This window comes from Saimiri boliviensis, chromosome 13, assembly GCF_048565385.1.
Source record: "Saimiri boliviensis isolate mSaiBol1 chromosome 13, mSaiBol1.pri, whole genome shotgun sequence".
Taxonomy (NCBI): domain Eukaryota; kingdom Metazoa; phylum Chordata; class Mammalia; order Primates; family Cebidae; genus Saimiri; species Saimiri boliviensis.
Window position 1 is genome coordinate 67,562,006 of NC_133461.1, and position 26,704 is coordinate 67,588,709.

Sequence of the window (26,704 nt, forward strand, 5' to 3'; positions counted from 1 at the left end):
TGACAGAAGAAAAGCAGGAAGGAACTACCTGGGAGGGTGTACACTCCCAGGTAGTTTCTTCCTGCTTTTATTCCCTCTGCAGGAGACACACGGTAGCTCCACCTGCCCCGGGTTATGTGATATGAAGTGCTTCTTCCTGTGGTTTCCTCGTTAAAATGCCAATTCTCAGACCTGGGCCCTGGACATTCTTGGTTCCCAAGTCGGGTGGGGCCCAGGGATAAGCATTTTTTTGATCAGCACCTCAGGTAATTCCTGTCTTCACCATAGTTTGAAAAACACTGGTGGGTGGGTTCCTGGGCCAGAGGAGTCCACATTTCCACCCTGCTGCCTGCCCTCCATGGGGTGCACACTCCTCACACAGCTGCTCCCTTGAGTCCACTGCAGGATCCTGGAGGCTCTGAGGAATGCTAAAGGCATTTCTCCAGAACCTGCCTTGCTGGCAGCTGTTGACAGACATGCCTGTGACAGAAATCTCAGCACCAGAAGAGACAAATGCAGCTTTGCCTGGAAGAGAGGTAACAACATCCAAGGAACACAGTGGCGGGATGTGGCAGTCATAAACATGGCCTATGCAGCATGGCCGAGTGCTCAGAGAACAGAAAGAAGCCCAGGGCAACAGGTGCCCCAGGTGTGTTGGTGACAGCACAGAGATGAAACACAGTTCTGAGGTGTTGGGATGCACATATTTTTCCCGTGTTCTCTTTCCTCTGGTACTTTGGAGCCCACTGTGACACCTGCAGCCTCACCCTTTCCTGTTGGAATTACATGGAGCTCTTCTAAAGCACTGCTATTGGGCCCTGCCCCAGAGTCCCTGGATCTCCTGTGGTGGGGCTGAAGGTGGCAGAACATGCAGAAAGCTCACTCCCCAGTGGGTTCTTATTTCTGTTGGAGTTCAGAATAACCCAACTGTGCCTACAGTTACTACAAGGATGAGAGATTCTACAGCCCAAACTGCACCTGAACCACACAAGCTGTGAGGACCTCACCTCACAGAGGCTTCCAGAGGCAGGTACGGTTTTAATCTATGTCTACCCTCAGGCTTCAACCAAGCCCTCTCAGCTCCTCAGATCTCTCTGGAGAGACACTTTCTTCTTCCTCCTCAGCTTTGGATCAAACATGTATTTGTTCCTCAGCTTGAAATCTCAAGACTTGCTTACAAAAATGCATCTGCAAATCCTTTGTTTGGAAAATGCATTAGGCTGCCCTTTCCCTGAAGCCAAGGTTGCCCTTGTGAACGCAGGCTTGGCCCTGGACCACAGTCCTTTTAATTCTTGTCTTTGTTGTTTTTTACAGACTCAAAACCTTTCCGTGTGGAAGGAGAGCAGAATAGGGGAATAATTTAGAATATGGTCTTCAGAATTTGAGTTTAAAATGTTTTTTATTTTTATTTATTTATTTTTGAGATGAAGATTCACTCTTGTTGCCCAGACTGGAGTGCAATGGCACGATATCAGCTCACTGCACGATTCCACCTCCTGGGTTCAAGTGATTCTCCTGCCTCAGCCTCCAGAATAGCTGGGATTACAAGCATGTGCCACCACCCTTGACTAATTTTGTATTTTTAGTATAGACAGGGTATCTCCATGTTGATCAGGCTGGTCTCGAACTCCCAACCTCAGATGATCCACCCACCTTGGCCTCCCAAAGTGCTGGGATTACAAGCATGAGCCACCATGCCCATCTGAGTTTTAAACATTTTAAGCTAATTTCTATTTTTATTTTTTATGGGTAGGTGTATATCAGACACTGGAGATGTTTTGATACAGACATGCAACACATAATAATCACATCAGGGTAACTGGGGTGTCCATCACTTACAGCGTTGGTCACTTCCTTGTATTAGAAACATTCCATTTTCACTCTTTCAGTTATTTTTAAATATACAAGACATTATTGTTGACTGTAGTCACTCTGTTGTGCTGTCAAATACTTAAAGAGTCAGATTTGAATTCAAACTCTGGGTTTGCCACCTCTATCATGTGACTTGGGGCAAATCATTTATCTACAACTCAACTTTCCTGTCTTTAGAATGGGCATAATAAAATAGACCACGTCTTAAGGAGTTATTGGGAAGATTAAATGAATAAACTAGGATCCGACAATACTAAGTGCTCAATACACCTCACTATTTGTAACTATGATATGATCACTATTAGCCCAGCCACACTGTGTGATGCAGGTGCTGGCTTTCCCATTCCTCCCTCATCATGGAGTCACAGAGTCTTCCTGGGAAGAATGCAACAGAATGTGACATGTGATTGAATCCCTATTGGGTGCCAGGCACTTGACCACCACAGCCTGTTTTAACACCTCCCTGATTTCATGAGGTAGGTATCATGCAAACAACTGCAGGGCGAAGAAGCCAAAGCCCCAGGAGGCTAGATCAGAGAGGAAGCCTGGCCTGTCTGAACTCCAAAGTCCCTTCCCTTTCCATGAAACCAGACTTCCTGGAAAAGGCAGGGTGCCTGGGTGCCTGGAACACCAGCCTCAGAATGACTGTAAGCTTCTTCCCTGCTGGCTTGCGCAAGAAACTCCAGCACCCTTTTCCCACACCTGCCTCCATCACTCTCACTTTCACAAGGGCATGATCATAAGCTCTTGTTTGGTTTGTGTCTTCCATAATTCTTAGGTTGAAGCCAAATTCCCAATGCGAAGCTATTAAGAGGTCGGGCCTTTGAGGGATGACTAGGTCACAAGGGGGAAGCCCTCATGAAAGGAAATTGTGCCCTTATGAAAGGGACTCCAGGAGCTCTCTCACCTCTCTGTCATGTGAGGACACATCTAGAAGGTACTGTCTGTGAACCAGGAAGAGGGCCCTCGCCAGGCACTGTTTGCACCTTGATCATGGACTTTCCAGCCTCCAGACATGTGAGAAATAAATGTTTGTTGTGTAAGCCCCAGCCTACGGTATAATATTATAGCAGCCCAAATGGTATCTACAGCTCTCCTAGGTTAAAGCCCTCTTCAGTAACCTCATTTTGCTTTTTTTGATAAGGAGGTGGAAGTCACAGGATGAAAAGAAGATGTTCCATATTTAGAATACTGAACAACAAACAAGCCACGGAAGGGTGTTTGTTGTCAAACATAAAACCGATCTTTCTATAAAGATGGAGAAACTTTCCAGATATCTTTCCTCTATTTTTCTGGCATTCTTTACACCATCATTTCATTAAAATATGCACATAATGGTATATTGGCAAAATGCCTGGGACCAAACTTAGCTACACAGTAGAACTCCTAACCAAGTTCATTTTGTTTATTTGTTTGTTTTTTGAGATGGAGTCTTGCTCTGTTGCTCAGGCTGCAGTGTAGTGGTGTGGTCTCGGCTCACTGTAGCCTCCACTTCCTGAGTTCCAGAGATTCTCCTGCCTCAGCCTCCCAGGTAGCTGGGATCACAGGCATGTGCCACCACATCTGGCTAATTTTTGTATTTTTAGTAGAAATGGGGTTTCACTATGTTGGCCAGGCTGGTCTTGAACTCCTGACCTCAGGTGATCCACCCGCCTTGGCCTCCCAAAGTGCTAGGATTACAGGTGTGAGTCCTGGCCTGAGTTCTTACATTGATCATTTAAATTCTGAGTAATTTGTAATGAAACCCAACTCGGACTAGCAGTACTTTAGCAAATGTTCGATTACAAAGATCAGATGAAAGTTTTTATATTAATGTCTTTTGTGAAAAAAAAGTTTGTTCACTCTGACAGTATAATATCAGTGTCAGAAACTAATGTAAACAGGTCCAAATAAGCCTATGCTGCTTATGCTTTTATTTTCTTCCTGTGACTTAATGAACAGTTTGTGATAATTCCTCTAGGTACTGGATTACATTAACAAAGTACCACAACATGGAATAAAATGACTCTCGACACAGTTACTTTCCAGGATCACTCTCTTCATTTCCAAGTTTAAAAGTTGGGAGTTACATCAACTCTTCCCCTGTGACTGATGATTCCTAGAATTTACAATATTGACTCTCAGTAGTGAGTAGACTCCCATCTAAGCAAACAATCCCAGCCCAAACTTATTGGCTCACTTATTTTAAGACTTGTGGATCTATTTCAAATCATGAATAATTTTGAGACAAAAAAATAGTTAGCAATTGCTGCCCTCTCCCTTTCCACTCCTCTCTCCTCCCTGTCTCTACCCAACACATCCCTGCTCTGCTAGCCCAGCTGTAACTTGCTCAAAGTCACTTACTATATTGCGAAAAAGAGCTATAACTAGAAACCGGATCACTTGGAACTGTTTGTTGTGAATCTATTGTCAATTCCATACTTTGTTGCTAATTACTAGATTAAGGTAATGAGGTATATGTCATGCATCGAAAGTCACTCCACAGACTATGTCCCATAATAGTTGCTCAGGAAATTCTGGCTGCTACTATATTGTTATTACGAAAATGTATAACATAAACTTGGCTAATGCCCAGGTCAGAGCTTAATATCATATTGATGGTATTGGCAAACAAGAGGATACAAGCATCTTCTTTAAGATGGAACAGAAGCTCCTCAAGCCCTCTCAAGGTGAACTGGGTCTCTTAAGGGGAGGTAATATTTGGCACAGGTTGGGAGGATTTGTGGAGGTGGTTGAGAACATGTACAGAATTTACAACATTGTTTTATGTTCCACTATTAATATTAGGCTCTTCACCAAGAAAAATATATTTCTCCCCTCTTGGTAATCTGATCAAAGAAGGGCCACTGAGGATACTCACAATTGTGGCTTGGTTTTAGCAAAACATGCATTCTTCTGTTGCGGGATATCAGCACTCTTACACACTCATAATCCGTATGCTAGTTTCTTATGTTAGGCAAAGAAACACTCTACACAGCGATGACTCACAACTTTTTCATGCCAAGAAGCATGTGAGGAGAGGAAGATGTGCATCCTTATTTTGGACAGTAACAGAACATGGAAATCAATGCTTTGAGGAGACTTTATTTTGACAGTTTTCACTAACTTTGTTTTTATACTTTTCTAAATCTAGAATGAGAAGAGCCTTTAGGTTCACTGATCTTCAAGGGAAGAAAATAAGTCCCCTCTAAGGGGAACACAGGATCTTCTGAGAATACTTTTTCCAACTGCAGCCATCTTGCCTCTCTCACCTTCCACCCCTCTGTACTGATCCAGTTATCTGTTGAGTGCTCCATCACCCTTGACTCGCTGGAATGGGGGTAATGAGATGGGTGGCAGGGGAAGATGACCCATCGTTACCACCAGGCACATCCTTTAGAATGTTGGGACCAGCAAGGAAGCTTGAGAACCACTGGTAGATGTTATCAGCATCTCTTCCCAATCTAAAATTCTGTGGTACAATCTATGTAAGAAAAAGCCTAAAATCTAACTGTTGGTGGACAGAATAGAATTAATTTTTACATATGAATGTAAGCAAAGACACACCAACAAAAAGGCATGGGTAGTCAGATATCCACACAAAGCAATGTTTGTGTTCCCAACCATTTTATAAAATTTCCTCAATTTGTTGTTGTTGCTGTTGAGACAGAGTCCCACTCTGTCACCCAGGCGGGAGTGTGATGGAGCTATCTTGGCTCACTGCAACCTCTGCCTCCCAGGTTCAAGTGATTCTCCTGCCTTAGCCTCCCAAGTACCTGGGATTATAGGTGCCTGCCACCAAGCCCAGTTAATTTTTGTATTTTTAGTAGAGACGGGGTTTCATACTGTTGCCCAGACTGGTCTCAAACTCCTGACTTCAGGTGATCTGTCCACCTAATCCTCCTAAAGTGCTGGGATTATAGGCCTGAGCCAATGCACCTGGAAAAATTTCCTCAATGTTGGACAAATGTCTCTAAGGGAACAGGCTAGAACTATCTTTAAGGTATCTTTCCAGCAAGTTTCTCTCCATTTCTTGCGGCAGCCCATCCTATGAGTAAAATACTGTCTTTTACACATAAATTTTTGCTAGTTTGGCTTCTAATGCCTTTTCCCACCCTACCCCCTGCCTTGCATCATATGAAAAACACAGCCAACGTGTAACCATCTTTTTTTTTTTATTGGTTTCTTACTTATGCTTTAAACACGTCTCCATGCCAAACCCATAGATACTTTATTTTGTGTGTGAGAAAATTGTAATCTGACAGATTTCACACTACATTGTTATTTCAAGCTTGGAAAAACTTTGCATTGAGTCCCTTGGGCTCTGCATCATGCCTGTGAAGATTTTGGGGGCACATATGTGTCTTAACTATTTGCCAATTTACTGTAATTGGGCTTTATATTATGTTTGCAGGATACTGCCTTATGATAAAAAGCAATCTGTTCACAGGACAATTTTGCACCAGGTAAAAGGTGCACTGTATTCAGAACTGTGATTGGTGGCGGATGAACAGAGGATACATAGATGGGACTCTTTTAATGATTGCAGGCATTCTTTCTCTGATGTCACCTGTAGGTTTCATAAGAGAATGTTTATATTCTATGAGTGTTGCAAACTTATGGCCTCTTTCCCATGCCTGAACACACTGTCACCTCTGAGAGAAAAGTGAGAAATGAGTCAGAACCAGAACTCCCATGACCAGCTGGTCTTCCACACTCCTGGGTTATTTCTTATGACAGCAAGACATAGCTCAACATGTAAGGCAGGCAACCTCCCCTATCAAGAAGCCCAAGATGAGAGGTCACAATTGTAGGCACGTCTGTTACCCACAAATATAATTTCCCCTAAGTAGCTGTAATATAAATGTGGGTTTAGATGCCACATTTTAAAGTCTTACATGGTCAATAACTAGTAAAGTTACAACGTGGAAGAGGAGAGTAATGGCAAGTGGAGGATTCCTCTGATGAGTTACATGTCTTCCAACAGCTCTACAAGGCATCTGCTATTATTTCTAGACTATGTAGAGATTTGGGGTTCACAGGACTGAAAAAACAGTAAATAGTGAAACTCACAAGTCCAGGTCCTCTGGCTTCAAATCATTCCACTGCCCTATTTCTCAGATGAAATAATGTGATATTTTTCAAACTATCATGAAACTCTTTAAAAAAAAAAGCATTGGTCATGGGGTAGTTCCATTACAGGACTCATTTATTAATTTGTCCTTTTATTCAGGAAGTATGTGCTGTGTCCTGACTCTCTGTTGGGTTCTACCTTCAATGGTGGGGATGTCCAGATAAATAGGATACTACCCTCATCATCAAAGAGCACCACATTCTAGAAGGAATACTACTCAACCATTGGTAGAATGCTATCAGCAAGTAGCTCTGGTCTGTTAAGTTCTTATGCAGATGATTGTCAAGCTTTTCCTCCCTTAGAGTTACTTTGCCAGACTACTTCATGTGCTGGTGAAGTGGAGAGGTGATGGTTGGCTGCATGTCTGGCTTGGCAGTAAAGCAGCAGGAGTCAACCCTGAAGGGCACAGAGACTGCTCACTGACTCCAAGAGAGGAACTCAACCCCAGGATAGTAGCTAGCTGGCTGCACTTGCGTTTTAATTTATAGGAAGGACACTAAATATAAGCCTGTGAGTATTGACTAAGGAGTTTCATTTTTTTACCAGAAGGATCAGAGAAAGCTAAGGAAAAAGACTGGATAATCCATTTTTTGGAGGTGTGCCGTAACAGGGGAAAGCAATAAATCTTCTGTAAGAAAAGTTGTATGTAAACTTACGATGCTCAGGAAGAAACAAGCATATCTAGGAAAAGAAACAATTGGCTATTGGCTGAGCCTCACAAAAACTCACATCTTCTCACTTCAAGTATTGGTTAAATACTTCTGTTTTGGGGGGAGAAAGTCTTAAGTGTTTAAAAAAGTTAATGTCATGAAATATAGCTAAAACTTTTCATGAAATATTTTGGTAGCATGACCTGACAAAAAGTATGAGTCAAAAGGATCATTCTTGAGAATTAACTTTTTAAGGAATACATAGCATATTTTAATGTGTAACATGTATCATGGAAATATAGCTCAAAGTAATTTTAGAGAAAGTCAAATATTAACTTTATTAAAAAATGTATAAGTAAGTTATTAATTCATCCTGTAATAATTTTTTATTTGTTTGATGTCATAGAGATAAAATTAACATAGAATTTACACTTTTTCACCCAGACGCATGCTCATGCCACGCATGTTAGTATCACAATGGGATTTAAAAGTTTAGAAGGGTAAAATATTGAATTAGTGGTCACATTAACCAATTCCTAATCTAATAAATCACGAGAATGAATGTTAGAGCTGGTCCTTTTTTATTCAAAGTAGCAGTGGAAGGAGGGTGACTACACCATTTTTCTGTCAACATTAATGTTAGGTATGATTTCTTCTATAATTTTAAGTGAAACCAGTCTCGAATAATAGGTAAGAAAAATCTAGCTCAATGCAAGTAATCTATTTATAATAAATAAACATCCAAAATTCCCACTTGTGACAGTAAAAAGATTATTTCATTCTACCTCTCAGAAAATATGTAATTGGACAGTACTGGAATTGAGTCCATTAAGTCACTTTAACAGATATTCTACATAAATGGATCAGATCTGCTATATGACCTAGAGTCATAGCTGTCACTGTTGCCAGATTCTTTCTGACAGTTAGTTATATTTGGGGTCTGGAGACCAGATTCTGCAAAGAAGCAAGAAAAATGTCAGAAAACATGCATTCCTCTTGCCCAGTGAATTTTAATTACGTGTTCAGATTATTACCCAACTCCTTCCCATCAGTGATGACACAGACACACTAGTTAGATGTGGGGTATGAGGAGAGCCATATGTGGTTCCTGATAAAGGAAAGTTTCCTAAATGTGTTTGCCAGCATCAAGATCTGAGATGATCTTCAGAGGAAGGGATAGACAATGTTTTGAACTTTTGTCATAACAATAATAACTACACAGAATTTTATTTCTTGTTCAGGTGAATGACAAGAATTAGATTTGCTTTCCTGCTTGGAACAATGAAAAATACATGAAACAATGATTTGATAGACATTGCACATCAGGAAATGAGGCACTCAGTCTTTGAGATATACCAGAGTCGATCTCAATCTTTGAGGGTGAATGAGAGAAAAACAAGACAATCCCTAAAATTCCTCAAGCTTATTGCTTTAAGAGACTTTCCAGCACTAAATTCCCCCTCCTGGTGCTTGGAGGGAAACCCAGGAAGAGTTTGGCAAGTTCCATGAGATGAAAAGATGTATCTCGTAGTTGAGCAGCATTTGGGGAGGCCAAGGCAGCTACATTTTGGATGCAGCAAGAAAGAGGTGACTCATCAGGTATAAGGGATCTACAATAAGATTATAAACTAATTTCTCATCACAAAATGTGGAGGCCAGAAGGCAGACGGTTGATTTATTCATCTGGCAAACCTGTCCTTCAAAATTAGGGGAGAAATTAAGACATTTCAAAATAAGTAAAAGCTGAGGGGGGTTTGCCCTTTTAGAAATGCTAAAGGGACTCCTTCAGGATGAAATGAAAGGAAACGAGATGGTAACTTAAAGCCATATGGAGAAATAAAGATCTCCATTGAAAGTAAATACCTGGGCAATTATAAAAGTTAACAGTATTGTAATTTTGGTTTGTAACTCCACTTAATTTTTTACAGGATTAAATACACACACATACATTAATATATATAAGGTTGGTGTAAAGCCGGGCATAGTGGCTCATGCCTGTAATCCCAGCACTTTGGGAGGCTGAGGTGGGCGGATTATGAGATGAAAAGATCAAGATTACCCTGGTCAACATGGTGAAACCCCGTCTCTACTAAAAATACAAAAATTAGCTGAGGGTGGCAGCATGCGCCTGTAGTCCCAGTTGCTTGAACCCGGCAGGTAGAGGCTGCAGTGAGCTGAGATTGGGCTTCTGCACTCCAGCCTGGGCAACAGAGCAAGACTCCATCTCAACAACAACAACAACAACAACAACAACAACAACGACAACAAAGTTGGTGCAAATTGTTTTTTTTTTGTTTGTTTTTGTTTTTGTTTTTGTTTTTGTTTTTTTGCCATTAAAGGTAATGGCAAAAAAACAAAAACAAAAACAAAAAAATTGTTTTTGCATCAACCTAATATACATGTATGTACATATATCTACTATAGTTTGGATGTTTATCCCCTCCAAATCTCATGTTGAAATGTGATCTCAAATGTTGGAGGTGGTGTTTGGGCCATGGGAGCAGATCCCTCATGAATAGATTAATGCCCTCCTTGAGGGGTTGGGGAGGGAAAACGAGTGAGTTCTTGCTCTATTAGTTCCCTCAGGAGCTGGTTGTTGAAAATAGCCTGGCACTTTCTCTATTGTTTTCTTGCTTCCTCACTCACTCTGTGATCTCTACAAATGCTAGCTCCCCTTCAACTTCTGCCATGAGTGGAAGCAGCCTGAGGCCCTCACCAGAAGCAGATGCTGGTGCCGCATTTCTTGTATAGCTGGCAGAACTGTGAGCCAAATAAACTCCTTTTCTTTATAAATTACCCAGCCTCAGGCATTCCTTCATAGCAACAGACTAAGACATTATGTTGTTGTGATAATGGTGTCATGGACGTGTTTATGGCAAAACTTATCAAATTGGACACTAAAAATATGTGCATTTTACTGCATGTTATTTATACCTCATAAAGTTGTTAAGAAAAACTCAGTAATGAGTAACTAGAAAGTTTATGAAAATGTTTGTCAAATTATCTTAGCAGAAAGCTTTTGTAGCAAATTCTGAAGAGAAAATTAAAAATATCTTTCTTCTCATTTTCAGAGCTAATCTCTTATCCTTGAGTCATGGCTACTTGGAGCTAAAAAGCAGATAAAACAGCAGAAGTTACTGCATAAGCAACATTCTGAACTTCAATAATCCAAGCAGTTATGAGGCAATATGTCTTGGTATATTTATTCTCAAAATACTTCACAAAGCAGCCAAATTGGCTTATCTACAATCAAACTGAAAAATTAATGAGGTGTTGCTGCAATCAATTAAAATACAGAACATGGCGGAGGATCTTAACTCTAACAAACAAGATGATCACACTTTCCAGTAAAGAGTTTGATAGCTAAATAATTGTTTCATTCCAAAATGAGGTTTCTCAAAAGATCCCTTTAGATTTCATTTCCTCTATGCTATTCTCTTAACTTGAAAAAACAGTCAATCTTTCTACTTCGAGAAATTTACCACCACTAATTTGCTATTAATTTTAAAACTTGAGAGCACCTAAATTTCCTATCTGGCCATGGTTGTGATATGTCCATACATAACAATCATTTGGAGAAAAAATAGAAAAAAATGTAACTGTGAATCATGCCTAATGTTTATCCCCTTCATATTTTGAAAGACTAAATGTAAAAATGGTAATTTTTTCACATAGCAAGCATTTGTTGGTACCTGGGGAATGCTGACAGGGTACTTGATAAAGAGAGACACAAAGATCAATGAAATAGTTTCTGACCTTGAGTTCCCATGCAAATTCCTTAGCAGTGCTACCTGCCAGGGTTCCAATGCTGTGCAACCAACAAGAATAGCTCACTCCACACCCATTAGGTCCAGACCAATGGGCTACCTCATGGCATTATTCCTACAGATGTCCCTTATGTGGGCTCAAATTGGTGAGCTTCTGAACCTCTATGTGACAAGGTGCAAAGGCTGGTTTACCACGAAGTTGTTCTGGAACAAGGTGGTAGGAATGGAGTCTTCATAAACATTCTAGGAATGCAGTAGAAACATATTACTATGTCAGATTACTGTGTTATGAAGGTGATTACGACCAGTGTAGGTCATAAGGGCACAAGTTTATAAGTCAGAGAGAATTGGGCTCAAACCCTGGTTCTGTCATTTAATAAAGGTGTGGGCTGGGTGCAGTGGTTCATGCCTGTAATCCCAGCACTTTGGGAGGCCATGGACGGTGAATCACTTGAGGCCAGGAGTTTGAGACCAGCCTGGCCAACATGGCAAAACTCTGTCTCTACCAAAAAATGCAAAAGTTAGCCAGGTGTGGTGATGCATGCTCATAGTCCCAGCTACTTAGGAGGCAGAGGCACAAGAATCACTTGAACCTCAGAGGCAGGAGTTGCAGTGAGCCAAGATCACACCACTGCACTCCAGTCTGGGTGACGGAGCCCAGACTCTGTCTCAAAAAATAAAATAAAATAAAAATAATAAAAGTGGCTTTTCTGTATTGTTTGTCTTCTGTAAGTCTCAGCTTTGTCCTTTAAAATATGGACATAAAAATAACAGTACCTACCTCATAGGGTTATGATGAGAATTAAATAAGAAATGCAAGACACTCAGCAGGTGCCTCGTACAAAGTAACTGATAAAATAATGACAGGACTTTCTAGTCAGGTTACAAGCACCTACAAGTAGATTGCTTAAAGCCAAAATTTGTTTGAAATCATGGTTTAAAAATGAGCTATATGACAGAGTATATTTACATGTTACTAAAGTTTTAATCAAATGATGAATGTCTAATTAACTATGAGGACAATGTACTTAATGAATGTATTTAACAAATACCTCATTATAGTTCTTAATACATACCAGATACTGTTTCACAAATATTAATCCATTTAATATTTATAACAAACCTATCGGGAATTATTATTTTTGTAATTTTCCCATTGTGTGTGTATATATAAACACACACACAACTTCAACTCTGTTTAAGGGACATGTTTTGTTTCACTGCGAGAATCCCAAGAAACACAATACTAATTTTTTCCAGAGACAGGATTGATTTTTTTGTGTCAGCAATACAAGGATGGTGGTTAGGCTTTTAAGAGACTATGAAAGAAGAGTTATTTGGTTGGATTACATTTTACTAAACTGCCATTTTCCACACAGTCTGGAAATCAGTAGATACAGAAAGACATCCTGGCTTAACCCTCACATATAACAGTTTAGTGATAATACAAAAAAATCACATACATGTGTTTCTACAGAAAATTACAGGAGGTACATGAAACTGAACAGTCTTTGATTACTTCCTAGTTATGAGGGTGGGTAGCCTTGAGGCATATTGTCTCACTAATTTCTATCACAATGCTCTGCAGCAGGTAAAGGAGCCCCATTTTCAAGACCAGGGCCCCCAAATTAATTAAGAAACATTACCCAGTGTCTCTCAACAATGAAAAGCCAACTGGGCCTGTGAAGTACATACTAAATAGAAACTGAAATCTCTCACATCTTCAAAAGTGAAAGCTACTGACTACTTTAGGCATGTTTATTTTAAGCATCAAGGATAAAGTTATTTTGGAGTTTCTCAAATAAATACTTTTAAAACCCATCATTTTTCTGAAGCAAAAACTAAATATTTGCCAACACCACATTAAGAACCGTGGGTACTTATACCATTAAGCCTCACTTAGTTCCTAAGCAGAGCTTGATATTCAATAATCTGTGGATGGATTGAGGCAGTGGGAGTGCAGTGGGTGTATGAAGACTGATGGTGACCTTTCTGGAAAATAATTTCCCCATACATCTAATAGCCAGTGGCCGCATCTGAAGCTTAGTGTATTAGTTCATTCTCACACCGTTAACAACAACATACCCAAGACTGGGCAATTTACAAAAGAAAGAGGTTTAATGGACTTATAGGTCCACATAGCTGGGGAGGCCTCACAATCATGACAGAAGGCAAGGAGGAGCAAGTCACTTCTTACATGGATAGCAGCAGGCAAACAGAGAGCTTGTGCAGGGAAACTCCCATTTTTAAAACCATCAGATCTGTGAGACTCATTCACTATCACCAGAACAGCACAGAAAAGACCTGCCCCCATAATTCAATTACCACCCACCAGGAATGAGATTTGGGTGGGGCCACAGCCAAATCTAATTACTTAGAGTTCAAGAAAATCAAGTTTTACATTATTCAGATATGCAAGGAGATAATACAATGGTTTTAGGAAATGGAGAGAGGAAACAAGCTCCAATGAAGAGTTCCTGAGAGGCCAATGTATGGTCAGCTGTGTTAAATTCTGACAGTACCAAAGCCAAAGAAGCTGATCATGGCCCTCAAGAATTAGGTCCTAGTGGACAGACATACACATGAATGGATTATTATGGCCCAATTCAGCTGACTTTATGAAACAAGTTTGCATAGAATAATTGCCTACAATATAATTATTCTTCTTCACAGAAGGAACATGGAAGGTTCTGGAAGGAGATGCATGCATAGGTTTAAGGGACAAGTAGGAGCCAGTGAGAGCAGTGAGCAGGGTATTTCCAGTAAAGGAAACAATACCAGGGATGGAATCACTTTATGTGCACAGGGGAACTCCAAGTGCAATTGAAGATAAGGCCAGAACTGTTAGAAATGGGGAAGTGATTTTAAATAATAAAAACATTTGATGACTTCAGCAATAAAAATCATTATCAATGGACATGCTCTCTCCTGCTTAATACATCCCCCCACTCTGAGCTAGGCACTATCTTCAACCCTATTTTATAAATTAGGAAACAGAGGCACAGAGAGAAAGTTCTGCTAGGTTCTCTGCCTAGAAAGTAGCAGGGCCAAGCAAGGTTCAATCCCCAGCCGTGGACTCCAGGGAATGAGCCTCTGAGCATTAGCAGAATCCTCTTAGTGTTGTATGATTAAATCAGTGAACCCCATGTGATGCTGGCTGGCCAGATGACAGCAGCTGGGGCAGGTGCCTGCAGGTGAGCTGTACTCCTACGTATGGACCCTTTAGAATGAGTCGCTGAGTCTAGCTAACTTTGGGGAGTTCTAGGTGCCCACAGAGCACCTCGAGATGCCCTCAGTGGGCAAAAGGAGAGAAATCTGCTCCATAACATTTAATCCAGGCTGAGAGTCTGGAAGGTGCAGTGGGGAAGTCTTAGGTTCCTGGGCTGGATAAATATGCTGTGCAAAGGTCCATGGGATCAATCAGAAGCCACAGTTGCTTTTGCACTCAGTGTAGGTGTCATGGCTGAGTGGGATATCTCATTGTCCTAGGATCCCCATCCTCACCACACCCACATAGGCCCCAAGTGATACCAAGGTCCAAATGGACTCAGGGTTCAAGTATTTAAGTTCTGTTGAATTTCCACTTATTTGTGGAAAGTCAGTTTCTCTTAGGGCTCCTAATTCTACTTTTCAGATAAGCACAAATTAACTCGGAATGAGACCTGTAGACTAAGACTTCATCATCGAGTGTTTTCAAAATGAAAGCAACAGTGGTTTATCATGTATCATTTTTCAACTTCCCGAATTAAACAACACTAGAGATAAACTGCTGCCAGCACCGTCTTCTAACAAAAAAGCGAGTGGTAGCTTGGGTTGGGTTCATTTGCATTCCTTAGCATTATCATAATGTGCTTTACATTTGTTTTCTCCACACACTGGACTGATTTCAGATGAAGGTTTTGCCAATTGGTCTCCATTAAACACGTTAGTCTTTCTGTGCTGTTGCTGTTTATTAAACTTCAGATCACCCTAATGCAAGACAGGCACACTCTAGCAATCTTGCTGGGCTGCAAAACTACATTCATGTCAATAACCTAGATTATGTAGCCGCTTGCAAAGCAGGACCGCGGCAGACCTAACAGAAGAGCTGATCACATTCCTTCATTTCCTAGAAGAGCCTGCTGGCTTCTCTAAACTAGAAGAAAAAGATACACAGCATTGAGGCATTTATTTCTCCTTACATATAATTGATATTTTATGACTATTATAAAAAGATTATAATAACAAATGGTATTGCAGCTTGAATGTTTGTTTTTTAACTTTAGAATAAACTCATAATGCTAGAGTTTGAGGCTTTACTGTTTCTTTTTTTTTTACTTTGATTTAATACTGACAGAAACATGAGCTTTTCCTTCACTAAACAATTCATTTTTTAATTATCATGATTTATTGAAGTAGAAGATGAAAAAGGATAACAGGGCAAATCATTGTGTATTTATTTAAGGGAGAATGCTATTTTCATAGAGAATGGGCTGAGAATCTTTCCCGTTCTTCCCAGCCTTCATTTTGAAACCTCACATTATAAGGTAAAAAAAGCAGCAGAACAACAAATTGAACTCGAGCAAACAAGTCCGTCCCCTGCAGTGACTCTTGTGAATGATCTAGAGAAAGTTCATGAGTTGGAATGAAAGCCAGTCAAGGATTAGATGAGACGACTTAAAGAATTATTCAAAGTTGCATGCTCATTTCCATGCTGAACATATGCTAAATGCTCATTAGTAGGATCTAGAAAAAAATATATAGGTTCCAAGGGTTTACAGTATGATGAAGGAAATCCATTTCAGCCATAGGCATCCATTTCAGCCACCTGCCATCTCCACTACTCTTATGTATTTCAGAACTCTGACGTGAATTATCCTGATAACACAAGATAAAAAGCAAGAAACAAAAAGCCCTCTTTTTGTCAAGAACTGTCTTTAGAAGAATTCACCCCAAAATTTCTTTTTTTTTTTCCCAAGATCAAGCCTTGCTCTGTGGCCTAAGCTACAGTGCAGTGGCATGATCTTGGCTCACTGCAACCTCTGTAACTTCCACCTCCTGGATTCAAGCAAATCTCCTGCTTCAGCCCCCGCGAGTAGCTGAGACTACATGTGTGCACCACCATGTCCAGCTAATTTTGTATTTTTAGTAGAGATGGGGTTTCACCATGTTGACCAGGCTGGTCTTGGACTCCTGGTATTATTCACCTGCCTTGGCCTCCCAAAGTGCTGGGATTACAGGTGTGAGCCACTGCTCCCAGCCCTTGTCCCCACCCAGAATTTCTTCACGTATCTTCTTCACAAGGACACAGGCCATGATACTCTGCCAAACTATTAAAATTGGCTTTTAACTAAAATAATCAATAAGTGGAGAAAAATCAAGTTTATCACATACAGATGTGTTTTAAGGCGTCTTGAAAGCCACACATTTCCAGTAATGAAGCAGAAATTGGGCCCTCCTGCCCTGGCTCCTGTGCTTGCTCAGGGCACCATCTGCAGTGTTAACGCAGGATGCCTGCAGGACAGAAGCCACCCAAGGATCCCTGACTCATCAGCCGGGCCAGCCCTACAGGTAGGAAACGCGTGAGGATTTGCACACATCGAACTGGGGAAATCCGAACCTCAGCTCCGTAACATTAAGTCTCCCATTCTTGCGTCCTGTCTTGCAAAATTTAAGGTGTTTGCTGTCTAGAGAAATTCCCTATGAAAATACAAAACCTTTGCAAGAAACTACACTTTGCATTAGCTGAGGCCAATTTTGTGTACTTCACCATTTTTCTTCAGGAGACCTGCCGGAATAACAGCTGTCATAGGGTTCTATTCTTTTAAACAGACTGTTCTGAACGGTGCGTTACTGGTCTTATATTTAGTTATGTGGAGTCACTGTGAAGCTTTATTCTGCTGGATTAGCTTCCGAGTGTGGTCACTGATTTTGTTGTTGTCGTTATAATAGACTACAGCATTTCAGATTTGGGAAGAATAATCTCAGTTTCAGATCCAGTGTCTTAGCCTCCCCGAAGGTACACACATGTTCATCACATAACAAGTCCTACATTTTGTTTTGGAAAATATGCTCATGCCACACCTGTGTAAACAAATGGAAGGGAATCCCTGATTCTCACCCTCCCCTGGATAAAAGTAATGCAAAAACTCCACCACACATATAGATGAAGCTGGAAAGAAGCATATGATGTTTTGGGACCATCGGGTGAAAAGAAGGGATCACCCTAGAGAAAAATGAAACCCCAGCCTTGTGCCACACACAGGCTTGGGGATTTCAGTTTACGACATCTGCGTGGGGGGGCATGGCAAACCAGTAAGTTAGTTAACATTATGTTGGCCTAGGACCCGGACACCTGGGCACCATCCAGCAGAAACAAGCACCCCACAACCCTGCAGAGGCTCTTTCACAGCTGGGAGGACGTGGGGTTGCAACTTGCTCGTCGTAAGTTTTGTTTGGATTTAGAAGTAATGTGGGCACTCACTGCAGCATTCTTCATGAGAACAAAAATATGAAATAATCTATGTGGTTAAAACTCAGGGGTTGACTAAGTTATAGTATAGCTACATAATCACTTTACACTTTATGAAAATTACATTTTAGAGCATTTTATAAGATAGGAAAATGCACACCTTATGTGAATAAAGCAAATTATAAAATAGTATGTGCAGTATGATTCAAAATATGTTTTTAAAAAGTACCTATAGCCATAAGAAAGATACTGAAAAAATTTGTCCAAAAAGCAATAGTATTTACTTCTGGGTATAAGGATTACATGTTTAAGTGTTTTTTTTCTTATTATTTTATTTTTCCAAATCACCAAAAAACATGTGTTTAGTATAACAATGTGACCAAAAAAAATCAATTCAATGTTTCTAAAAATAAGGTTAATTCTTACCAGAGAGCACATTTGAAGCTTACGAGAAGATAAAAATTGCTTGGCCTGTTTTAAGGGCAGCTTTATCTATCCAGAAAGTGAGATATAAGGGCTGGAGTCTCTGTGGTTATGAAATTTGTGATAAACATGCACACATGGTGACTTTCGTTCGTTGGTTCTTTGTTTTTTTTCTTTTTTTCTTTGTTTGTATGTTTGTTTCCTTCTTTCTTTTTCTCTCTTTCTTTCTCTCTCTCTTTCCCTACCTGCCTTCTCCTTCCCTCCCTCTCTCCCTCTCTCTCTCTCTCTGTCTCTCTCTTTCTCTCTCTCTCCCTCCCTCTCTCTCTCTCTCTCCCCCTCTCTCCCTCTCTCTCTCCCTCTTTCTTTTTGCCAGTCTGCAGTTTGTTTTCTTCCAACTCAGAGTATGGGGTTAACAACAATACACTGAAATTATGCCTTAGAATAAAGCATTTTAAAGATGCGAATTTCCACACTTTAAAGGAATAAGATGTGATGTCACATTATTGCCAAGTTAATGGCGAGGAAATCTACAAGAAAGTTTACACATTGCATTGTCTAACTCACATTTTCTATTCCTTGATAAGCAACTTAACTTCCAATGACTTTTATTCTATGAGATTATAATAACAGATCTTTTAAATTGTTGAAGGGTTGATGTACCAAGACATCTGTAATAAATTGTAATTTTAGATTTACGACAATTCAAATGAGGAGCAAATATGATGCTATTACACTATTAAAGCTGTATCGTAAGATGACAAATCACGGCCCCTGGGCCAAGTGTGGTTCAGTGCCTGTTTTGGTACCATTTATGAGCTAGTAATGATTTTTACATTTTTAAATGGTTGGAAAAATCAAAAGAAAAATAATATTTCATGAAATGTAAAAAGGAATATGAAAATTTCAGTGTTCGTAGTTTTACTGGAACACAACCATGCTTGGATTTTTATATAATGTCCAGCTGATTTCACATTATAATTACTTCTTGAAAGAATTGTGACAAAGAGCATATGGTCCTCAAAGCCTTAAATATTTACTGAGCTTTACAGAGAAAGTTTGCTTGATCCAGCCTTTTCCAGGTAGCTCTGAATATTCTTTGCATTTTCTACCCTCAGCCGCTAGATGGCATAAAAGATCCTTAAGCCAGTAGGAAGAATAAACCAAAAAACTTCTGCCCTACAGAGGATATTTACATTTTCAGTTATGTCATCCTCTAAAAGGCAGTTCTTTCAGCAGTATAAAAGTTTTTTCTATATGTGTTCAATAAACCAAAAATTAAATGTTTAAAACAAACTACGAACGCATTAATTTAGTCTAGAAATAATGTCTGCACAGAAATTTAGCATTATTCACTTCTGCCTAAAGTAAATATTATATGAATATGCGCTATTAAAGAGGCTCCCCAGATTTACTGTGTCTGTACAAAGTTCTTCTCTTATTAGACTGCACTGCTTTTCTCCCGTTTCCAGGCCAATACAATCAGCTGAGCCAACTGGATTTAGAATGAGGTAGACGGTGTATGTGGGTGGGTATGGATGTGTGTATACGGCATCAACTTTTACTTATTTTAACTGAATGTAAGTGGTTTTAGGATTTGACTGAATAGTTCTCTCTGTCTCTCTCTCTCTCTCTCTGTTAGCACTGTATAGACACAGTCAGCCACAACTAGTTTTACCACGGCCAATTTACACATCAATTAATCAAAGCAAGGCCACTGGGCCCTGCCACACATTGTCTTTATAATTTACTACCACATCAAAACCGTATTATGATCTCTTGAAAGAAGGATGCAAACTTGTATTGTTGTTATGGTAATATTATTCACGTTCTTTTAAATTTCAGGTTCCTCATTTTCCAACAAGAAAACAAGAAGCACTATGTTACCACTCAGAGGCACTGTCTTCACCTAACACACATCCTCTTCTAGTGTTACAGTGGGTAGGTGGTCAGGCATGGGTAGGGCAGGAGAGGCCCCTCTACCCACCAACCAGGAATGTCAGGAGACCATCAGGTGATGGTCAGGAGATTGTTACACTGTTTCTCTAAAATAATAATTGGTTGCAGCTAGGGCCAGGGAAAAGCAGACTCCCAATATATAGAAACAAAACAAAACAAAACAAAATGTAATCAACAGCTTCTCGATAAGATCTCAGGAGTTGGGTGAGTGGGCTCAGGCATGTGCACGAAGAGGTATAGTGGCAGTTTAACTGGCATATGACCTTGTAGGAACATTTGACTGGTAAGGGAAGAATGCTTGAAGTAAACATGCATGCAACTCCAGTAGACACACTGTACATGCAACCCCTCTCAAGGGCTGGCAGGCCACTGTGCATGGAGACAGACCACTCCCAGGAAAGAATCGGGAAAAGGGACGCAAGACCCCAGAAGCATGCCAATGTATAAAACCCCAGTCAAAGGTCAAACCATGCCCTTGATCTCTCAAGTCGCCTGCTTAGCCCTCTTTCAAGTGTATTTCATTTCCTTTCCTTCCCGCTCTAAAGCTTTTTAATAAATTTTCATTCATTCCTACTGGAAAACTTGCCTCAGTGTCTCCTGCCTTATGCACCTCAGTAGAATTCTTTTTTCTAAGGAAGCAAAAATTGAGGTTGAAGCAGACCCATGTGGATTTGCTGCCAGTAACATACTTCGGTGTTGCATGATTCAGATATGTTCCATTGAACATATCTCATATATGTTCCATTGAATGTATCTCAGATATGTTACCATTGAAATGCTAACACTACCATTTCTGTCCCCTTGCTTTTTCTGGACTGTCTATTATGAACCTTTCCCTATACAAAGAAAAGTTCAAATAGGATAATGGATAACCCCATACGGATCACCTAAATAATTTTATTTGTCTTCTCTCTGTTAACATACACACATATATATGTGTATATCTGTTAATTATTCATATGTATATATCTGTGTATGTCTGTATCTATCAATCTATTCTGTTGTTAAACCACTTTTAAGTTGCAAACATACAGCACGTCATTTCTAAATTAATTCACCGAGTATCTCCTGAAATAATGGTATATTTCTGTCTACCCACAAAACCATCATACACCTAAGAAATTAGCAATAATTCTATATTACCAGTTAATATCCAATGAACATTGAAATTTCCCTGATTTAACCTCAAAATATATTTTAAAAATTTGTTGTTGAACCAAGATCTGAACGACAGCTGGGCTCCACACACTTAAGTATCTCCTGTTCTCTCAGCCAGACAGTTACTGCCTCCACTCTTTATGCAGACCTCTTTTTCATGCTAATTTTTTAAAAGACCCATTCATTTGCCTTGCAGAATCCACATGTTGAATTTTTTTCATTGTTTTTCTTGTGGAGCTATTTAAATTGTTTCCTAGCCTTTATATTTTGTGTAAATGGAAGGTTAGGTCAAAAGCCTTAACAATATCATGTTGTATATCTCATCTATTGCATCACACTGAGAGGTGTGAAATGTTGCGCTATCTCATTTTTGATAATGTTGATTTCAATCAATTCCTTAAGGTATTGACCACACCTTTGTAAAGATGTTATTTTTTTCTTTGCATCAACAAGGGTAGACTTTGTCATTATGCAACCACCACAACCTTTAGAGTAATTATTTCAGGTGCAGCCACAAAAGAACATTTCATTAAGGATTGATGAATAGTAATTCTCTAATTCTACTATATCTTTGCCTATCATTATTTAACATCATCCTGTATGGAGGAGTTTTCCCTCATTCACTGAGAATGACTTATTTAACAGTCAAAGTAAATGCTGGATTCTTTACCTTTAATTCTCATTTTCATAGTAAGGATTTGGTATAATAGTCATCTCCAAACTGAAGCAAAGTATTCGATGTTTCTCTCTCCCTTTCTCACTCACATCAGGGACTTACATATTTTCATTTTTATTTCTTTATTTGTTTGTTTTGAGACAGGGTCTCACTCTGTCACCCAGGCTGGAGTGCAGTGGTGTGATCATGGCTCACTGCAGCCTTGATCTCCCAGGATCAGGAGATCCTTCCACCTCAGCCTCCTGAGTAGCTGGGACCACAGGTGTGTGCCCTCATGCCCAGCTAATTTTTTTGTAGAGATGGGGTTTCACTATGTTGCCCAGGCTGGGACTTTCATTTTTAAGTTTTTATAGTAGGTTATTGTTTCTGATCTTCAATTGGTTCTCGGATATTGGGCCCATGAGATGCCTTTCTAGCTGGATGCTGTGGCACATCCTTATTGTTCTTTGTTGCAAAATGTTCTTCCTGGATCTTCTTCCCCAGGTGAGACTCTATGTCTGTTTTATATCTGCCCATGACAGCTCCCTATCCTCCTACATCCCAGCAACATCTCCATCTGAGGAAACCGCTGTCTTCCTTCCAGACTGTGTCATCCAAAACAATGAAAGTGCTAGACTGCCTCACCCACCCCCACAAAATCTTCACTTAACACAGCAATTGCCTACCATCGAGAATACTCTCTGTAAATTCACAATGCCAGACCAAGATCCTAAATGCATAGGGGGAACAACTTTTCTTTGAAATGCCAGAAGAATTTCTCTTACCTTGCATAGTAGTCATTGGGTGGAACTGCTTCTTGAAAGAACTGGAACTGGTATAAATAAAGTCCAATCAAATGTCCAGCAGTGAAAATAGCCAGCAGAACACAGAGACAGCTGAATAGCAGTGGGTCAAACGTCCGGCACCAGGACCACCAGGTGCACAGACCCAAAAATACAAAAAAATACACAGATGACGTCAAAGATGGCAACATCATACCTAAGGAAAAGAAACATAATCACAGAAAGTCAGCTCGAACTGGAAATGCACTTATCATTCAGTGAAAGTGACTACTGGAAATTATGTGACTTTCCTTCATGTATTTTAGGTATTTAAAAATAGTAATTTTTAATAATCATATTTCATTTATGTAATAAAAATTAATGCTATGTTTATTGTGAAAAAGTCACATAAGACATGATAATTTTGTAAATACAAGGATGTATCAGATGATTAAAAAAATTCCACCTGTGGTGTTTGAACTAAGTAAATATCTATTTTTCTTACCAGTAGCATTTGCCCATTTACTTGCCTGTTTCTATCTTTCTTTTTCTTTCTTTCTTTTTTTTTTTTTGAGACAGAGTTTCGCTCTTGTTACCCAGGTTGGAGTGCAATGGCGCGTTCTCGGCTCACCACAGCCTCTGTTTCCTGGGTTCAAGTAATTCTCCTGCCTCAGCCTCGTGAGTAGCTGGGACTACAGGCATGTGCCACCATGCCCAGCTAACTTTTGTATTTTTGGTAGAGATAGGGTTTCACCATGTTGACCAGGATGGTCTCGATCTCTTGACCTCGTGATCCACCCATCTTGGCCTCCCAAAGTGCTGGGATTATAGGTGTCAGCCACCGCACCTGGCCCTGTTTCCATCTTTCTACTTCTCCCACATTTTCAAGAATTCATGTACTGACACTATTTTCTTTATAATAATTTACTCCTTTTTTTTTTTTTTTTAGTTAACTAGTACATTCTGGCCAGTTAAACTCTCAGCGTGCCCTGATAATTTTTATTTTATTTTATTTTTTGTACAGATGGGATTTCACCTTGTTGCTTTGGCTGGTCTTGAACTCCTGGGCTCATGTGATCCTCCCTCCTTGGCTTTCCAAAGGGTTGGGATTACAGGCATGAGCCACTGCTCCTGGCCAATAACTCCTTTACAAGCGTTTTAAAGAAATCGTAAATAAAGCCATCATCTTAAGACAAAAGGAGTCTGTTTTATTGGGCATTTTGAAATGACTCCTCATTAAAATGTTGTGGTTTATTTCTTGAGAAATTTACTGTCTTTTCCCCCCTTTTTTTCCCCCTATTAAAAAACAGCTAAGTTGCTACACTTTTGCAGTTTGCTTGAGTCTAATATGCCCCTCTTAGCTCTGGAGCAGTGGTGAGCAGTGGAATGGAAGGAGGGAAAAGATCAAGATAACATTATTATGGAATAAGTGGTCCAAGGCCAAAATTTAAAGGAAGTGAGCGTCTGTGTTAGAAGATTACAATCTAACTTAGGAAGAAAAATAGTCTATCCTGGAGAGTTATATTAAGGTAACTGTGGACTCATGTAAATAGACAGGCCTCCAGAGCCCACAATATGGCTTGTGATGCGTACACACACATTGTTAACTGTCGCAGGTCACCCTTCCAAAGCTCTAAGGAAGAGGATTGTTGTTAACTCTAATGTAAACCGAGAAAATGGATTTGCTTAGCATATATAGAAAAGATTATTTTGCAGAGGTTAACAGAAACCATCTAAAAACATAAAAACGAGAACTGAACAGGAAAAATTATTTTGTGTGGTTTGTACATGTGGCCAGTTTTACAAGAGCTACAGTTATTATTTTCATGTTGCGGTATAGATTGTTTCCTTCATTTTCTCTTCAACCATTTCTCACATTCACCAAAGCACTGCTTGTGCCTTTTACAATGTGCAGCCAGTGTGGGAGACACTCACCCGAGGAGCCCAGTAAGATGGTAACAACGACTTTCCCAGCAGTGGTGATCATGTTGCCAATGAACTCCTTGAGCTTGGAGGCCACAGAGGCAAGCCTGCGGAACATTTTTAATTTTGTGCTTTCTTCCAGCTCGCCTTCAACACCATCTCCTCCATCTAAATCCTCTTCATAGATCAGTGCCTCTTCTGAATCAATTTTTTCCCCTTCGGCCTAAATAAATGACAAACAGGAAACACTTGAGTCCAGGACTCTGCCTATCCAGCCAGCAGATTATAGACCTTCTGATTCATGGGTCAATGCAGTGAATTTCACAGATGGGGAGAAAAAGGCAGACAACCAGTTTATTCCCCCCAGGTCTCTGATAATCTCTATGTAAGCCCAAGTAACTTTGATCTTTCTTGGAGAAATAAACATAAACAGGAAACGTCACAATTATAGGGCCCCTAATAACATGTCATGTTCCCTATTTGTGCTTATTATTTTTTTATATAGGCAAAGAAGAAACTGTCTGAAACATCTATTAACAAGTTTAGTTTAGATCAATCTGGGTTTGGGGCTTCAAATTTACAGAGTTGGCCACCAAGGAGATAGGAGGTTTGATAAAACTCTCATGGCTTTGACCGAAACCACAGCTTTGACTGAAAGGGTGCGGCCAAACAGTGCTTAGGAAATTCTGTTTCTTTCTGAAGTTTATCTTTGTTCGCTATTTCCGTATTTCCTGACTGTGGAAGGATAAGCAGTCTTGGGCTTCTTGGCTAAATATAGAGCTGCTTCCTATCTTATCCTTTCAGAGACACTGGTTCAAGCCTGGGCAGCTCAGCACCTCAGTGCTATCAGCACGGATTTAGGGAGTAAACACATGCACCAGCCCTTATGCATATTTCCACATATTATTTTAAACTGTGTATGCTAAAGCATTTTTGCTTGTTTTGCGTTTAAAAAATAAAAAATAAATGGGGAAAATTTTGGCTGATTAGAATATTTCCATAGAAGTATTAGGGCTTAAAAAAATAATAATAAATAAAGGCATCACCTTAAGGCAAAAGGAGTCTGTTTGAGAGGCATGAAACTTTGTGTGTATTTTCCCCTAGGCCGACAGACTTCACATCTTTAGTCTCTCACAGACCTAAGACACTATTGTTAAGCCCAGTTCAGGCATCTATTTAAGACTTAAAGAGAAGGGTCTGGCCTCTCCATTTTCCCATTTTTAATGACTCTTTTGTGATATATTTAGTTCAGATATTTACATAATACTCACTGATGGTGTCTGACTCCTCACTACGACCAAGTTCACAGGAGGAAGGCAGGCACGGGAGAGCCAGTGCCAAGTTCAAGTTAAGCATGGAGGGGCCTTCAGGACTCAGGCCTTCTGTGTGTCTAGGAGGGTGCACACAGTAGGTGACTGGAGTTGACTGTTGATGAGCCAAGGCTACAGGAGGCACCCAGCCAGATCTCCACCCACCTACACACACACACACACACACGTGTGTGCACAGACACACACACATGAATTTAATCCTGGGACACTTCAAGTTGACTTCTACTGAATTTCATCATGACATATTTGTATTATTTTTTTCCTGAGGAAAAAGAAACATCTCATGCTCAATGAATAAGATTTTTCTATCCATACGAGGCCTAGTGTGTCCTAGCATCTATAGGAAGAGACACAGCAATAAACATGTAAACAAGTAAAATATTAACCAGCTAAATATTTCACAGTAATAAATGCTATTCAGAGAAGTCAAATAGTATCATGTGATAGTGATAAACTGTGTGGCTGTTTCCGATTCAGAGGTCAAGGAAGGCCTCTCTGAGTAGGTGACATTTAAGTTAAGATCTGAATGTCACAAAGTTACCAGCCCTGTGAAAGTCCTGGAAAAGAGCACTCCAGGTGGAGGAAAGAGCTGGTCCAAGGCTTTGTGGTGTGTGCAGAAAGACAGTAAGTGTCCCCAGGCCCGT

At 40.0% G+C, this 26,704-nt stretch overlaps 1 protein-coding gene across 5 annotated transcripts in view; it reads right to left on the reverse strand.

The window, feature by feature from the left end:
* The window catches only part of PIEZO2 (piezo type mechanosensitive ion channel component 2), a 442,776-nt gene that overhangs the window by 150,062 nt on the left and 266,010 nt on the right, over positions 1-26,704 (reverse strand). For all 5 annotated transcript variants that reach the window (XM_074383783.1, XM_074383781.1, XM_074383780.1 and 2 more), the window contains exons 6-7: positions 24,742-24,952; positions 22,810-23,023 (exon numbers count right to left, since the gene is read on the reverse strand). In XM_074383783.1, the coding sequence (XP_074239884.1) occupies positions 22,810-23,023; positions 24,742-24,952 (425 nt within the window). The remainder of the gene's footprint in view (positions 1-22,809; positions 23,024-24,741; positions 24,953-26,704) is intronic.